Raw genomic sequence first — 18826 nt, 5'->3', positions numbered from 1 at the left:
CAAGGGGGTTTCCTAGTAGCCAGAGACAAAAAATTAACGAACGTGATTAGCAAGTGTCAAACAGGTCACATGTTTGGCGAGTGATGAAGACCCCCATGACAAACGACTCACGTGACTAGCGAGTGTTAGGCGACTCACCTGACAGACGACTTCTAATAATAATGCAAGTGGGTTTTTCTGAGAGACAGTTGATAGTGCAGAAGGACACATCTTTTCCGACTATACCTTGAATAAAGAAAGTAGCAACGTAGTAGCACTTTAGTAGTACTTAAATTGCACTTACTAATAGCACTTTGTAGTTTGGCTTTCTTGATTCCGGTTGTTCTGAGTTTGTACTCATGGTTGAATGCACTTATGGTAAGTCGCTTTGGAAAATGAAATGTAATGTAAAGGGGCACAAACCAAGAGCCAGTATTTTAGTTGGGACTGAAGCTTCTCTCTGAAACTGTGTTGGGGACTACAGCAGCTCACAACAAGGCCGCTGTGCACGCACACTCATTGTTAACGTGCCTTTCTTGTTCGTATCATAAAAATGCAAGCGCTATGTGATTGCTGGTGTGTAGTGTAGGGAGACAGAAGAGGAAGTGATTCCTTACCGCAGACAAGCAAGTCTTCAACAAAGAGCTGCAGGCAGACCACACAGTTTCAGATCTCTACATGCGTGCAGCGGGCCCGAATGAATTGCAGAGATTTGCTCTATACGCAAGCTTGCTGAGCCCCTGCATTGACCATGCAGTGGTTTCTCTTCCACACCCTCCCCCGCCACTCTCTTGCCTCTCACGCACTTGTGCTACGTTCACTCCAAACGCGGCAAAGAATTTCGCGCCGCGTTTACCGCTTCAGTTTACTCGCGCGAGTGAAAAGAGGGTGTTCACACCAAACGCAAAATCGCGCCACGACAAAGGGGCCGTGGCTTATCGCGGTCACTTCTCTCCGTGAAAAAGGATTATCTTTTCCACTATCGACTATGGACTAAATAACCACTAGTTCTGCTTTATACTTGTTGTGGAAGTCCCAAAATTTCCGAACATCAAACGCCCTCGTGTTTGGGTTTATAACACCATCCATAGCCACACACAGCTCGGTGAATTTCACCGACTCCTCCAGGAACTGCGTCTGGCTTATCTCCGTAAAACGGATACCGTTTCCGTCATCCACCATGGAAATAACCACTAGTTCTGCTTTATACTTGTTGTGTAAATTCCACATACGTCGGAACATCAAACTCCATCGTGCCTGGATTCATAATATTATCCGTAGTCCCACAACAGGGTCTGAATGATGGCCGCTACCAGCGCTACTTCAGGAGGACCAGCAGCAGTTTGATTCAGCGACGGCAAGACGGCGGTGGTGACGGGCGGAGCTTCTCAACGCTGATTGGCTGACTCGCGAAATCGCGTGAGTCATAGTTGCTGAAGCAACTATGACTCGCGCGATTTTGTCGCCAGAGTTGGGATATTTCAACTCGTGCGAATTCGCGCCGCATCCTTCGCGCCGCATCCAGCAGTTGACATAAAACAGCACTTTTATGTCCTTGCCCTCAAACAGCTGACACAACACCTAGTGGCACAACCCATGCTATGCAAAATAAACTGAATTGAATTGAAAGACAATTCCCACTAAACAATAAATTGCTTGCTTCTATTTTTGACTACCACCGTAATGGAGGTTCAAAGAAATTCCTCAAATATTTCTAAAAAACAAACTAAGATTAGTTTCTCTGAGGGGAATTTAAAATGTCATAGTACCTCATCGGTCCCCAAACAATGTATGTTAGCTCCTTTATCAATGAATCTGGGGACAAACTACCTTAAGAAGTACCTTAATGTATAAGGGCAAAGTGTCTGTGAGGCCCAATGTAATGAGCGTGTTGGTTTGGATCCAGTCAGCTGTATCAAACCATTAACAATCCATTTTATAGTTCTGGTCCATCTGCTTCTGCAACATGTTATCCGCCACTAACCGAGCCTAGCTCACGCTTAACCAACAGCGCTGCCTGGATAACTGGTCGCCCAAAACCCAACCCTGCAGAGCTGAACAATGAGGCTATTGCACGCACTGCAACCTCAATAGAACAGGACCTCAACCTGGCTGCCCTCCCAGCAGGTACAGGGCCCCGCTTTGGGAAGGACCTGATCCCTGCAGCCACGCAACAATAGACCCAATGTGCTGTTGTGTGTATATATACTTTATATTACTGTCTGACATGTGCAGTGCCAGTGGACAGATGTTTCAAGTCTGAAGTTGTGGATCAATAAGTAATCCACACTCTTTATACATTTTTAAAAGCTAGAGAAAGATTATCAGAATTGTCATATTTGTCATATTTCATATGTGCTTGAATAAGTTTTAAAACATGTCGGCAAAGTTTGTATCGAATAGACTGAAACATTTCCATAATCATAATCTAAAAAGGCACAATGGACTACAGGTGTGTCAAACCCTTTTTCACCCTGGGCCACATCAGCATTATGGTTGCCCTCAAAGGGCCGGTTGTAACTGTACCACTGTTTAAACTACTTCCTAAAATATTGTTAAATAACTGTCTTTGCATCTGATTATTGTTCATTAAAGTGTAAAAATATTGGACATGCATTTATATAAATATAAGTGTCACAGTGAGGTTTGTCTTGTCTTGGGGTTTGGTCTCGTAAGTTCCTGTTTTATTTTGAAGCTCTCGTTTTAGGTCACTTGCCCTTCCTCATGTGTCACCGTCTGATTGTTTCCACCTGTTCCCCATTACCCTCATGTGCTTATAGTCTGTGTCACCTCTTTGTCTTGTGCCGAAGTGTTTCATCCTTGTCTGTGCACCTAAGCCCGTGTCCACAGTCCTAGTTGAATTTTCCAAATGTTTTTGTGCTTCGCCACGAAAGTTGTTTTCTGTTTCCTCCTTCGAGAGTGATTTTGCGTTTGTTAAAGATTTCTAGTCTAGCTTTGATTTGTGTTTCTGTAGTCTGTTTTCTTCCCTCCTTCAGGAGCGTTTTATGTTTAAGGATTTTCCTTGTTTCTAGAGGTTTTGTGTCCCTCCCGTTATTGGAGTAATTTATTATTAGGAGGGTTATCGTCCGTGAGCAATTTATTCCAGGACTTCATAAGAGTTTTTTTCATAGCCCAATGTTTTTTTTTCACTCTTCAAAGAGGATCAGAAAACAATAAAGTGCGCTTGTACGTATATCCTCTGCATCTGGTTCCTCGTTTAAGTCCAGGCCTGACAATAAGTAAGCAAATGTCTCTGTTATTACAACAGAAATCCATTTGATTTAGGGTTCAGAAACCCACATAACTCTTGTACGCTTTTTTGTCACAGTTGAGAAAGACACAACTCTGGTCCAACAAATAGTTGTGAGCTGCTAAGAACATGTGTGACAGATGTGGTCTGGGGCACACCTGCTCCCATACCTGTATGGTCTGTGGCACACCTGCTCATCACCGACACTGCCTCATAACACAGAAGACTTACTGGTTTGTCTCCTTGAAGCACAAACCTATATTTGCTTTCCCATCTTCTTTAAATGGCCTTCCCTCTGCGTCAATCTTTCTCTTCTTGGACATTTTGAGATTATTTGTCGATCATTTTCAAGTTAATCACTTGTCTTTAGTTAAACGGCGATATGGAAACACTGCTTTAGGATGCCGTTCATTTGCGGGTCACAAAATCAATATGCATTGTGGGAGATGTAGTATATGGTCACTGTACACTGTAAAGCAGCATAGACTTTCATTTTAAGAAGACCATATGCCTTTCAAGCTGTCGTGGGCCACATAAAATGACGTGGCAGGCCGAATTCGGCGCTGCAGGACCCCTGAATGACGTGCCGAGATCCAAAGTGAGGAGCATTTTCAACTTCTCAAATGGATTTAATGATAAGATGGTGCAGTTTCAACTTGAGATAGTACAGTATGCCAACAAACAAAAAAAGCTAGTTAGGAATATTCCCTTTTGTGCTGCGTTCACGCCAAAAGCATTGTGAATATTCGCGCCGCGTTTACCACGTCAGTTTACTCGCTCGACAATAATGCTGTGTTCACACCAAATGCACTGAAAAGAGGGCGTTGCTTATCTCTGTGGCTTATCTCCGTAAAAACAGTTACCATTTCCGCCATCCATCATGGAAATAACCACCCGTTCTGGTTTATACTTGTTTAAATTCCACAGACGCTTCTCTCCGTGAAAAATAGTTATCTTTTCCGGTATCGACTATGGACTAAATAACCACTAGTTCTGCTTTATACTTGTGGTGGAAGTCCCAAAAATGTCGCAACATCAAACGTCTTCGTGTTTGGGTTCATAACACCATCTGTAGCCGCACACAGCTCGGTGAATTTCACCGACTTCTCCAGGAACTGCGTCTGGCTTATCTCCATAAAACGGAGAAAAATGCTTTTTCGCAACCTATCGCGTCTGTGCATTGACTTTGCATGTAATCTACTCGCGCGTCGAATTTGCAAAGCGTTTGGTGTGAACGCAGCATTACATTCAATAAACCAAAAAGTCCATATTAAGGACACAAGGTAATACAACACACAAAATCATTTCATAACTCGGCAGTGCTTTCATGAACAAACATTTAATAAAAAGTCGGGAATGAAGCGAACTATCACAAATAGTCCGGTGTGTAAACTTACGCAAGTAAAGCGTATTCACATTGAGGAGTGTGAATAGACAGCACTCTGCTGCATTAAAAAAATCCCTTTGAGTGTGACCCTATTAATCACAATGTTTTGTCAAAAGCAAATATCAGTTGAAAAATAGTCTTAAATGTCTTAAAGTACTCTAAATTACTGAAATGATGAAAAGTCTGAACACGTTTGTAATATTTCGGTATATTCTGGGAAAATACTGCCCCTTGATGTTTCTGACTTCAAACACAAAAACATCTCTTGGAATCAATGTGCTTCATGAATGTAAAACAGATGCTTCAGGAGCCACAACAGGGTATTTAACCCGTGCTTCTAAACGGACTGTTTGTGCACCACAATGAGGATAAACCCCCACATACTGATGCAGTCCTGCTCGTACCCCCCTCTGGTGCTCCACTCCACTAACCTGGTGCACCATGGTTTAACCTGGCCCAGTCAGGCCGGGTTAATGCTCCAGGATCAGTCAAACGAGATTACCCCTAAACTGCTGGCCCAAATTCCTGCACCATAAGCCGACAAGTGTTCTGTGTACTTGAGACTATGTGCCACTTGCGTGTGACCAGCAGTGCAGTTAGATATGAAGTCATCACGGTTTTGTTTTTGTTTTTTAAAGACAATCAATTCATTTCCGGACTTCACATACATCACACAATGTGCCCTAATTACCCAGGAGACAATGGGCTTAATGTGATTAACAGTAAACCGCCTGTATGTCGGGAATTAAGAGCAGGGACCTTAAAGGGATAGTTGATCCTCTCATTTTGAGGTTACCTGTAGTTCCATTCATCAATCCAGATTGTTTTGGTGATATCAGCCGTATGGTGTCTGCCTTCTCTTTGATATAATGGAACTAGATCTGGGGTACAGTTTCATGTGGGAACTATTTTCTTTCAACCACACTTCCCACATGAAACTGCTCACAACTAGGTCTGTGGAATATATTTAGCAACACGTCATTGTTGCTGATAAGAGACATTGTTGATTTTTTTTTTCTCCAGTGTTTGCATTATGTTGTGCTAGAAATGGATATCTTCAACACTTGGCAACTCACACCAAAACAATCTGGATGAATAAATATCACCACAGATAAAATGAAAACTGTGTGTTTTTTTTATACCAAATAAAAAATACATATTTTTGTATTTATTGGTTTATTATGATTGAGTATCTATTATTAATGAACATAATATCTCATGTTGCGATTCCATTGCTGGAATCCCCTTTTTATGAGCACACTGTTGTAAATATTCTATATTCTACTCAGTAAAAAAGTTTTTGTTGGATTAAGATGGTATTCCTGGAAGTCACGCGCCCGCAGTGGGATGTTCTAGCGCCTGAAGTGTAACCGTGTGGGTTTGTCTCTGTCCCACTGCCCGCTGACCCATGAAGCAGACTCACCTTGTTCCACAGACGTGCACTGCGCCTCACCAACTGATAGCGGAGCAGTTTCACGCAGAGCCCTCTTCCTGCCGGACCTGTAGTTGCTCTCCAGCCGGAATTCCAGCAGAAGACGGCGGGTGAAGTCCGTCGAACTCCCTCCGGCTCGTGGGTCAACTTCTTGCTCACTGAAAGAGGCTATTCCCCGTTCTCTGGCGCGGAGGCGGCGCGTGCAGCGCGGTGCGGTCATCTGAGACCTCTTGGGTGGATACATGAGTCCGTCTTGTCCTCCTCCCCCTCCTCCTCCTCACCCCTCTCCCCCGTCCACCCGGTTGGCAGCTCCTCGTCCAGTAGTAGTAGAGGTACCCCCCCACCCCCCACACCCCTGCTGCCACCGCAGCCTGCTGTGAACGTTTCTGCCTCCGTCATGTTCAAAGGGGTTTTTCTGCTTTAAAATGTATGAGAGCCTCTAATCTTAGCCTGTAGTTGATGGAGTCTCACGCAGAGCGGAGGCCAGGAGATGTAAAGAGTGTGAAGGGGTGGGAAAATAGATCAATATTCTGTCAGTGCATGGTATTGAGGTTATTTCTCGCCTCAAATGCTTTCAGAAAACATGTGTTCATGTACTGTTCAGCTCATTTTGGGGTTGCGTCGCATCTTTCCATTGGGTGGTTCTCCAGCAGAAGACTTTAGAAATCAAGAGGTTCAACAATGAAAAGTGTATCATGCTTCACTTTGATTCGGACACGCGAGCAAAACCGTGTTTTTTAAACGTCCGTAAAATGTTAAATAATCTCAACTTTTCACAACTTTACTTTACCACTTCCCTCCTGTTTTGATGCCGGTAGATGTGGTGGGAACTGTTGAACAGGTTGATATGGGCGGCATGTTTCATTATCAGGGCTCTCAAGTGTCACGCATTGAGCGTGACTGTCACGCATTTCGGTCTTAAGTCACGCCCTCCCGCCACACATCGTATTTCTCACGCTGAAAAAAAACTCTAGGCTATTTAATGTGCCGCAGCGCGCAAACATGACCTGGTCGCGCTGCCCTCACCATGGAGGAATCAAGCACGTCTCCCCGAATCCCCTGCCAATAAAAAAAAAGAAATGGGCTACACGAATAGCCAATCAGAAAAACGTATCTGTTGTATCTGGGTGAAATATAATCCAGCAACCAATGAAAATAAAGCTAATAATAATATAGGGGGCAGGGGGGAGGAGGATATGTCACTCTTACCTGTCTTAAAAACTTGAGAGCCCTGCATTATGATGAACTATATAATTCAATAATTCGGCTTAAATGCATTTTTTTTTCTCGCTAATCACATTTGAACGCAAGGTTGCGTCGCGTGCTCAGCCCGACCGCGCTGTCTGGCCCAACATGCTTTGCAGAGGCGGGTTTGATGCAATGTGTGTCGGTGTGATCCTGGTCTAATGGCCAGCACACACGTTCCGGGCTCCCCTACTCTTACCAACAGTGGTCAGCAAAGCCCGGATATATTGGGTGGTTCTAAAGATTTTCTAGCCAGATAGTGAGTTAAAAAAGCAAAGGTTAATCTGAGCCAATGGCGCAGTAATGTGGGAAAGAACGATAGCCTATTAGGAATCGAGCGAACAGAAGAAGGAAAGACCTCCGCGGAAAGTACAATCACGTAACATAAAGTAGGAGTAAGAAGGACATTTTCAATTTCCCAGAAACCCAGAGAACATGGCCTGTCTTGTCAGAATGTCAGCTAGAACCTTTGTACACTCATGGTGGGACATGCCAAGGCGATTATATGACCGGCCAAGAAGTCAACCTGAACTGGACAGGAACGCAACAAATATGTGTTAATGAGTATGAAATATGTAAGTAAACATCCGTCCAGATGTGTCCGGGTCGACTTGCTAAAATCTGATTGGTGGAAAGTAGCGTGAAGGGAGGTATCTCGTTCAGATTTAGCGATTCAGATTCTGTTTGGACATGTTGTAAGATTGTATTCTTGATCAAGAATATAAATCTGAACGCTGTCTTCTTTTTCCCACAACAATACGCCGTCTCCATGATTTTCATCCATTCTTTTTTCTTTATACATTTTCAGTGCAAAATCGCACAGAAACTAGCATTGCTCATTTGTCCGCCGTATTTGTTTACACTAAAGAGTACGCCATAAAGGTTTCACAAGGATTTGTGGTTTTGACAGCTGGGACACTGTTCATGGATGGAATCTGTTAGTGTGATGTGTGGTGGTTAATGCTAAATATATCACAACATGTTGTTATTTTCAACATCTGTTTAGATAAATCCTTTAGTGTAGGCCGACCTTAAGGCAGTGTGTTCAGTGTTCAAGAGCTGTTGGAAGTTTGGACAATGTCTATGTGTAGGAGTGATTCGGCCTCAACGTGGGAAGAAAAAAATGTGAGCAAGAGCCAAGAGTGTCTTCTTTGCGAAGGCGAGTCATGCAGTGTGGGAGGGCCAACCGTCCAAAAAGAGTACAGGAGAAGAAATATTCAGGGAGGGATCCAAGAAAAGACTCAAGCACAAAGAAGGAGAGGAGACATGATGTGTTGTGAGACGAGAAGCTGAGGACAGCAAAGCAGCCAGGAGGTAGACGTGGAGACGGAAGCAGAGACATTATTTTAGATGGTGGTGTAAGTTCCTGCAGAAGAGGTGCAGCTGCAGTTGAGAGAGGCCGTCAGGCTCCCTGCAAACACCTGGAAAGTAGAGGATTTGTGGCCGAGTGAGAAATGAGTGTGAAGGAGTTATTATGGAGATTTTTGTTTAAATGCCAGTCACCATGGAAAAACTAAAGAAGAAGATTTAAGTACCCTCTGCAACGGGTTCTTGCGCCATCCACTCGACCTCGCCCCCTGCAACCACTCCATCAAGCTGTCAGAGCTATGGTGGAGCCCACACGGGCACTAACTGCACTCCAGAGAGGGGAAAACTTACCGCAAATTAGATGCAAACATCTATGTTTGTGTGATACGGTCGGCAACATACTATACTTTTGAGCTAAAGGCTTTCACATCCTGTTTGGGGAGGTTGGGACTGGTCAAGTAAATTGTACCTGCACTCAACGCATCCCCCAAATGCCAAAAGTTGAGGTTGTGATGTCATCAACTTCATTAAGCCATCCAGAAGAGCTGGGCATCAATGGAAGAATTCACAGAATATAGGCGGACATGTGTTTTTATTCGGTCCAGTTTTGAGAAGGATCCTTGGGCGGCTAAAAATATAAAGATGGAAGCTAAAAGCCTACAGATCACAGTATAAAAGTGAACTGCCACCTCGCCATGGCGATAGAGACGATGTTGTTGAGGAACAACACGGTATGGCCTTTAATCGCATTGTGAGCATTTCCCCACTCATGTTGCTTCCAGTGGAAGTTGAACTGACTTTCACCCCTTAAAGCAGCAAGAGAGCCACAGTGGCTCGTTGGGGCTCCTCAGCTCTGAGAGCAGATCTCTGGACGTGATAACAAACATACCAGCAGCACGTGAAGCGCCCTGTGACCTCCACATGAACACAGGAAGACTTGTTATGTTAGGAGACTAAAATCTGACACATCAGAACCAAATGGATTATCTCTCACACACACATACATACAGTTTTGCCTTTACCTCCGACGGAGCACAGTTGCGCTCATAAAAGTTGGTTCCGAATTCTATAAAAATAACATTCATACAAAATCACAATTAATAGGCCATAATGAGGTCTTAAGGCGTGTATTAATGAATTGGAGTCAGGTATAGGGGTGGGCGATATGGCCCTAAACTATGCCCCAATATTGAACAAATGCAAAATTATTTATATTTCAGCTTGTTGTTTCCTTCTCAGCTGAGGTTTCCCTCTGGAGGTGGTAGAGACCAATCACACTGCTCCTAACGAATGGCAGTGTTGCATGTCTAAATAAGCAACTGCTGACAATCTAAGAGGTGATAATGTGTTAAATTACACTAGTTGTTTCTGCTGCCCCCAAGTGGCCATAATACCTAATTATTGCAGAATGAATTAAGATAATGTAAAATAAGATTTGCAAAACATATTGTTGGCAAAGATGCAAAGGTGCTTAAAGTGTGAGTGGACCATTTCGGTCTCCAGGCCCCTCATCTCACATTGAGCATAACAGACCGGCTCTAGATCGGCTTGGAGAGGCCCAGGCACAGAAAGGCAGCCGTTATCTAAAGAAATAAATGAAGACGTTTCCAGAAGCCATTGAGAAAAATGTGTTTAATAATCATGATCTCAATATTGAGACCCTGGTCAAAATAATGAAGACATGCGCCCAGGGACCATGTTCCGGCTCTGCTCGTCTGCAGCTGAGTTTTTTTTGTGTGTGTGTTTTTTTGCAGATGTTTTGTAACATTTGATAATGAAACCGAAGGAAAAACCTCTGTCTAAAGTAGAATTTCCAACATCACTCCTTCATGACCCCCTCACCACCACCACCTCTACCAAGCTCTCCTCTCAGCTGCAGGGGGCCGCTCTTCACATGTAAAACCCAGTTCCTTTCCAAGTATGTGCATTGCAAGTAGCCAGTTTTGTACTGTGGGAACTTGCGGCCATTACAGCCGTGGAGCCTTTATGTCTGTGTGAGTCTTTATGTCTTGAGGTCCCTTATTCAACACACACAGGAAACCACAGATGCGAGCGCAACGCCTTCTTCTCCGTCACACAGTTGTCTCTTGAAAATGTCGCAAGCCAAAGCAGAAGGTAGCCAGCACTAACGTTGCAGTGTCCCCGTTGCCTTCTGCTTCTCTTCTTTCCGCTTACGTGTCACTAAGGAAAAACTTAATGGCTACTAAAATGTGTGTGGGGATTAATGCATGAAAGACACTGTGCTTGTCTCTTTATCGTGTGTGTGTGTGTGTCACGTAAAAACTGTCTGAGCTTGCAAACCACGACCCACATAAGCAATCAACTTCCTCCTGCCGCCATTCCACAAACCTGCAGGAGAGGACTTGCTCCTCACGTGCAGTCGGTCACTCTGAAGCGGTGTCATGTGTCGTGGGCGCCGCGACAGGCCAGGCACGTGTCCCAGCAGCAGCACCCATGACCAGGAACAGGTAATAAAGTCAGCGATAAAAGCAGAATTACGGCCAAAAGGATCTTGTGTCTACACATTATTAGAACAATATATAATTTGAATGCCGGATCTCTGTGGACTCACTTTGCTTTGGCAATGAGCCCTAATAGTCATCATCCATCTGTCTGTCCCGGCTGCGATGTTCTGGTGATGATGTTTTGTAGTCTCACTTAGCTACTTGTCAGCAACCGCCCTTCCTTTGGACAGTTACAGCAGCCTTTCAAAAAAAAACTTGCGGGGAATTTACTGACACATTTAATGTTGCAGAAGTTTTGCGTTAACCACATATCTTATTTCATCTAAACAAAATGACATCAATAAATTAAATGAAAAGACACTGGCTCCTCTCTGCAGGCGTTCTATTGTGTCTGCTGATTGGAGGCAATAAAATCATCAGCGTCTCCTTTCTGTTATGTTGAATGCACAAAAAGGAAGAGTAAAAAAAGCGGAAGGTTCTAGTGGAACGCACATTAAAGCGTCTTTATCTTCTGTACTATACCGTGTCCTCAGGTGGAACGGAAGGTCTGAGCAGTGTGCAGTCACAAGATGGATTTAAATCAAGTTCCTCAACTGGCCATCTAAAAACTGTGCGGCCTTGTGATGGAGACTTAAGAGAAGGACTGTTCATGTAGCACCATTTTAACCTTTTAACAATTCCACACACACACACACACACACACACACACACACACACACACACACACACACACACACACAGCTGATATCAGGGAAGCTGATATCCAGGGCACTGAACCTCAAGAAAAACAGCCGTCCCAGTTGCAGTAGAACTGAAGTTTGAAGTAACACTTGCAACTCTCAAAAAGTACCTTTTCAATTGTACTCAAATACTTCTTTCCCTTGATTTATTTCCCTTGAGTTGACCCAGAGGTATAGTGCTGTATAGGGCTCTCTTATCTAATTACAATGTTGACAGTATAGGAAATCTTTTTGTTGTTGCCATGGACGGAATAAAATGACAGATCCGTTGAGAGATTTAAAATTCTATGTGGCATCATAATCAAATTCAATGTTAATCTTAATATTTGTATCGTGCACTTCTACAAGACAGTTTAAAAATTGGCCCTCCAAAAAAGATTGCAGACCCAAATTATCTGGCGTACAGTTAAAGCCTTAGATTACAGCACATGAAAGATTGCAAGATACACTGTGATATATCTGTGTGTGATAATACTCGGTATGCCTGATGCTTTGCGATTACCAGTCCGAGCCACCGCTGACAGAACTGTGAAATATGCATGCCTTCACTTGCATGTGGCTGGCCTCAGTAATTCACTGTGGTTGTGCTTACTTACAACATCAAAACTATTAAAAAGAGCCAGAATATAAAATTACATGTAAACCATGCAAGGGTCATAAAGCCTTAGATACACATTTGCTCATAAAAACACACCAATGTGTGTACTTCCACATCTGTTTGTGTAAGGATTAAACAAACAAGATAAATACCAATAATGCACATGGTGTATGTACAGATCAGCACTGTATATGCGCCACATTATATGCAGATTAGGTGAAATTACCTTTTAACATGTCAATAATGTGACCTCGAGACCAAACTGAAAGTAACCTTGCTGCTTTCACTCCCACTTGCCTTTGCTTTTCTAAATGCAAGGATTTTTCCTACACAAAGAGTGGAGTCTGTTATAATTCATGTAGCCCCAATGCTACGATTTATTTAGTTCACTTAGAAAAATCCCTGCTACATATCATAGCATTTATAGACAAAGCAACATTCGCTAAATGCATGCACATTGCAATAAAAAAACATCAATCATTTCTACAAAACACAAGCAAAATGAATATTTTAATATAGATACAGATTGGAAATCAATGCGTTAAAAGGCATTTTGGGTGATGGCCTTGCATTCATATTGTGCTTGACCACATGAAAATACAGGTGTAAATGCACCCAAAATGCTCTGAGGACGGATTCTGATCCGCCGAACCACCTTCAGGGACGCATTGTGAGCACACTGAACAACAAGTGTAAATGCAATTATGTTTTCGGTCCACATAAAAAAACTATGTGGGCTCAGTTAGCGAGCAAAGCTACTAGCAAGAAAGCCGCAATAAGGCTTCTCAAAATAGAAATTCAGATACTTGTGGATAGTTAAGACAAGACCAAAGGCCAAATTTGGTACGCTGAAAGTATACAAGCGAAACAAGAAGGTGACGTGACGTTGTTTGAGCTCGACAGAGTGACCGGTTCTCCATCGGATCTCAACGTGGATACTGGAGACACATATGAGGTGTCAATGTTATCAGGTTAATCTAGACACAATCAGGGAACGAGAGACATTTTAATGGTAAATGTTTTCATTTGTGGACACCCCAGCCCCGGAGCCTTTCATATTACATTTAATGTTATAAATAGGCTCCAATTGTCGAAGCAATACAGACATTCAGGCTTCCTCAAAGGTTTACTGCAGATGTAAATGTTCAATAAAAGACTATGAAAGAAACTCTTATTTGGCGGACCTAATAAAATGACTGGGTTGGACTGGCGAAGGAGCTTTGAAGCTTTTGGACAGCGGCGTCTGTTGAGAGGTTCTTCAGCAGTCCGTTAGCTGTTGGGCATTCTGCTCCTTTGTGTCTCTGAACTTTGGCTATTCAGAAGAAACATCCTCCACAGAGCACCCATGTCAACGCTCATCCTGAAGGTGTCGGTGGTGAAATAGTAGACAACGGGATCTAGTACTGTGTTGAAACATGCCACCATCAGGCTGTAGCTGTATGCAGCCTCCATTGGGTATGGTATATCTTCTCCATACAGAGAGAGGAGAACCAGGATGGCGTGGTAAGGGAGGAAGCTGAATATAAAAATGAGGAGGCTGGTGGTGATCATCCTCTGGATCTTTCTGCCGTCCACCAGGTCGGTCTGGGCCACGGTGCTTCGTCGGACAGCACGGGCCAGACCCCAGGAGCAGATCAGCATGATAATGAGCGGGATTCCAAACCCCACAAACAGAGTGATTAAAACCACCGCAGGCCTTGTGGCATAGACCGGCAGGCTATCGAAACAATCCACATGGGTGACTTGTAGGCGCTTGGAAAGATAGATGGGCACGCTGGCACCAAAGGTGAGCATCCATATTCCGAGGCAAACCAGCGGTGCTTTCTTCCTCCCTCCCTGGACACGGCTCGACATCGGGAAGGTGACGGCCATGCAGCGGTCAAAGCAAATGCAAGTTAGGAGAAAGATGCTCCCATACATGTTGGCCTTCAGGACCAACCCAAGGACTTCACACAGCCACTGAGGAAGGTCGTCAAATCCCAGATAGTAGTAGATCCTCACGGGCAACGTGAGGATGAGCAGTACATCTGCTATGGCCAGGTTAGTCATGTATACAATGGTTTGTGATCTGGATTTGATATGGTGGAAGAAAAAGACCAGCGCTAGGAGATTAAAAATCAAACCCACCACGGAGATGAAGGAGTACATGCACACAAAGAAGATGTTGGTGTGTCCTGTACTGTCGTTGTCATTGGGGATGGCGCTGTTGTTCGACATCATGACCTGAGATACAGAAGAGAGAGGGAGGGGTTAGCAAAAGTCTAAGCCCACACTGTCACTAACTGCACTCCCTGAAGAAAGATTATCTAATTTTTGCGAAATCAAAAAAATAGTTTTCATAGAGAAGCAGACAGAAGGGTCTACAATATGTGTGTTGAAGAATACATCCATGATGTCAAGCTGATTCAGCTCCTAAAACAGGTTAAAATGATAAAGATAGAGGCCAGCAACTGAGTAAAAGTGAACCACCACATCACCTGGCAATAAAGACAATTAAATTAAAGAACAACCCTATTCCTGCAAAGCCGGGTAAATTTATTTATTTACGTTTACAATCATTAAAAAGCTAGTGTGTGTATACTTTTTAGTTTACCCCCAGTAGTAATAATGATGTGCTAACGTACTGTGCTAATGTTAGCTTTTACGTAGAAATGTAACGTTTTAGAAGCGTATACATCTTCCTCCAACCTCTCCGCATAACGAGCGGTACCCTGGTACATACAGCCGTCTATGTCGTTGGTCGGACACGTTGCAGTTTTCAATGACAATCTTTAAAAGTTTCTTCTTTTTTAATCAAATATATAATATAATATATATATATATATATATATATATATATATATATATATATATATATATATATATATATATTTATATATAATATAATCCACATAATAATCCATCCAGTCTACATGTGCTTTGTGGACTTGGAGAAGGCTTTCGACCGGGTCCCTCGGGGGTTTTTGTGGGGGGTGCTGCGGGAGTATGGGGTGCCGGACCCGTTGGCACGGGCTATCCGGTCTTTGTACGCCTGCAGTAGGAGCTGTGTTCGTATCCTCGGTAGTAAGTCAGACATGTTCCCGGTGGGTGTTGGCCTCCGCCAGGGCTGCCCTTTATCACCGGTCCTGTTCGTGACTTTCATGGACAGGATATCTAGGCGCAGCCAGGGGGCGGAGAGGATCCGGTTCGGGAGTCTCGGGATCGCCTCTCTGCTGTTCGCGGATGATGTGGTCCTGTTTGCCTCCTCGGATTGTGACCTCCAGCATTCACTGGGGCGTTTTGCAGCCGAGTGTGAAGCGGCAGGGATGAGAGTTAGCGCCTCCAAATCTGAGGCCATGGTGCTCTGCCGGAAACCGGTGGATTGCTCCCTCCAGGTGGGGACAAACTGCCTACCCCAAGCGAAGAAGTTCAAGTATCTCGGGGTCTTGTTCACGAGTGAGGGTAAGGTGGAGCGGGAGATCGACAGACGGATCGGTGCGGCTGCAGCAATAAAACAGGTGCTGTACCGGTCCGTCCTGGTGAAGAGGGAGCTGAGCCGGAAGGCGAAGCTCTCCATTTACTGGTCGGTCTACGTTCCAACCCTCACCTATGGTCACAAACTCTGGGTCGTGACCGAAAGAACGAGATCTCGAATACAAGCGGCCGAAATGAGCTTCCTCCGCAGGGTGGCCGGGCTCACCCTTAGAGATAGGGTAAGGAGCTCGGACATCAGGAGGGAGCTTGGAGTCGAGTCGCTGCTCCTTCGTGTCGAAAGGAGTCAGCTGAGGTGGTTCGGGCATCTAGTCAGGATGCCTCCTGGACGCCTCCCATTAGAGGTTTTCCAGGCACGTCCAACTGGTAGGAGACCCCGGGGAAGACCGAGGACACGCTGGAGGGATTATATCTCCCGGCTGGCCTTGGAACGCCTCGGGATCCCCCAGAATGAGCTGGAAAGTGTTGCGGGTGAGAGGGAAGCCTGGGTCGGCCTGCTCAACCTGCTGCCACCGCGACCCGACCCCGGATAAGCGGCTGATAATGGATGGATGGATGGATAATATAATCAAATATATATAATGTATTATTGTATATAGTATATTGGTAATAAATATCTCTGAGTGTAGGTGAAGAGAACAGTGTGATGAAATATGGTTCAATATTGTCATTCACTGTTATTCTACATATATTTACGGTGACTATGAACGCTATATTTCTGACATGCATTGATCAAAGCGCTTATATGTGAACGTGTGGGGGGTTTCCCCAGAGTCTTAATCGAGGTCAACTACTTCAGGGTTCATTAAAAATGTGAATAATCTATCTACCAATATTGAGTTTGAGAAATGATCATTATCTGGCAGAATCAATCCTATTATCAAAAGAGGTAATAATAAAATAAATGTCCTTTGTTTATTGTGGCCTAGTGTAATATAAATGAAGCACCATGTATTTAAGAGGAACAGTATCTATTTTGTAGCTGCAGTTCCTGGTGGAAAGCAGAACTCACTTGTGTTACTTGCGTTGATGTAATCTGCAATTTATAATCAAATGATCTTTACTGCTTACTCAGCAGAAAATGCAACACTATGTCATCAAACATCTGGTTGTTAAAATGGCAGCTGTCATCCCTCTGCTCTCACAAGTTCCCATTGCTATGATTTCATTATAAAGCACATGCACCCACATTTACAGTCATTTTCCATCTTAAGATATGTACTTGAAGGACACATGCGGTACAGTAGAACCTAGTGCAGCACATGTAGAAAGTAGCGGAGGGGGTGACTTTACCTGTCGGGTGATCAGAAGAGGTGAGGATCCAGAGGGAGAGGAGGAAAGTGTGTGCGTCACCCATCGAGTGTACAAGGTGTCACCCCAGCATGCTGTGTGAGGCACAGGAAGTTGACCAATCTCTCTATCTCTCTCTCTATCTCTCTCTATCTCTCTCTCTCTCTCTCTCTCTCTCTCTCTCTCTCTCTCTCTCTCTCTCTCTCTCTCTCTCTCTCTTTGTTAATCTGCCTCTTTTCAACTTCCTGATATGAAAAGTAACGTTTTGTTTGTTTGTTGTTACATTCAAGGTTCAGATATTTCAACACTGTTTGTCTGATTGAATCGATTATTTTTTTTCCCTCCTTTTAGAATCCAATTTGATTTCAAGACCTGATCCAGTTGAAGCAGGTCTACGACCACCTTGTGTGTTTTGGCAGACATATAGCATATATTCACACATAGGACTTTTTATATTCAAGACTATTCATATATATTCATTGCACACATGATTAACGGCCAGCAGCTCTGTATTTATCTCCATTAGTGTTCTCGTCCCTTGCCTTATTTATTTTATGCTTATTTATTTTATTCTTATTGGTCTTGGTGTGTTCCTGACTTTTTTCTTTTACCTGCACTTCTTACCTTTTCATTTTCTCTGCTGTTGCTACAACACCCGACTCTCCCTCGGGGCATGATAAAGTTTATTTTAGCTTAACTTCTGAAAAAAACTAATTACATTAACTACCTGTTTAAAATCATAAGGGACATTTAGACAGATTCAGTGAATTGTAGCAGGCCTGTAGCAGAGGCCGGTCACAGTCATCAGAAAAGTGATTTAATCAAAAGAGACAGAAGTGGACAACTGCCTTGTTATCAGATGCATAGTTTATAAACACTCTGATTTGACACATTAGCACACTGACATTACTGAGAGCTGAGAGGAACCCTGCAGACAGCTATAGGCCATGACATTAATATTACTGAGTTACTGCCTTTCAATTATATCCTGTCAGAGAGTGCCCTCTAGCGGCTAATACATAAACAACAATAACTACTTTGATGACTGGAAATGTAAAGGTTACTGTAATATAACACAGATCGACAGCGTATGTACATCATCTAGAAAACGGCAAATCATTTCCAATATAAATAACGGACAGTCAAGCCAAGATACCATATCATGGTGAGGTTATTAAAGCATTTGATCTGCTGTAGTGGGAGCCTAGACCTCGTGGCGCAACGGTAGCGCGTCTGACTCCAGATCAGAAGGTTGCGTGTTCAAATCACGTCGGGGTCAGCTTTTTTCATCAAAGGTATTGTGAAATGTGTTTTGACATTTTGCTGCCAACACTCACTGTGTTTCAGTGGTGAATAAATATAACTCGTCAATGCCAGCAATAATGAGTTATCATAATTATAGTTTTACACTGTCAAAAATGGTAAGCTTACAAGTCCAACATTTAAAGTTTCAGTCATGAAAAAGTATGTATACATAGTAAAAATGGCACGTGTACAGTAGAATAACTTTAATTTGTCCTTGTTTTGTATTGCTTGTATGATTTAGATGATATTAATGTATTGTTTAATTTCATTAAATGTTTTATTACAATGACAGAACCCAAACAAATTGTGTCTATTGTATTGTTTTATTATCTAAATGTTGCAGCTGGTAGGGGGCA

General features: G+C 43.4%; 1 protein-coding gene across 1 annotated transcript; it reads right to left on the bottom strand.

The window, feature by feature from the left end:
- Nucleotides 1–13673: 13673 nt before the first annotated feature.
- Nucleotides 13674–14621, bottom strand: LOC306734293 (lysophosphatidic acid receptor 6; the record flags this gene model as incomplete). Its single annotated transcript, XM_079215650.1, has 1 exon — nucleotides 13674–14621. One exon carries the CDS (start codon nucleotides 14619–14621, stop codon nucleotides 13674–13676), a length of 948 nt encoding a protein of 315 aa, XP_079071776.1.
- Between the last annotated feature and the right edge of the window lie 4205 nt (nucleotides 14622–18826).

Source organism: Taurulus bubalis (assembly GCF_910589615.1).
Source record: "Taurulus bubalis genome assembly, chromosome: 3".
NCBI lineage: Eukaryota > Metazoa > Chordata > Actinopteri > Perciformes > Cottidae > Taurulus > Taurulus bubalis.
This window is presented reverse-complemented; position numbering and strand designations above follow the sequence as displayed.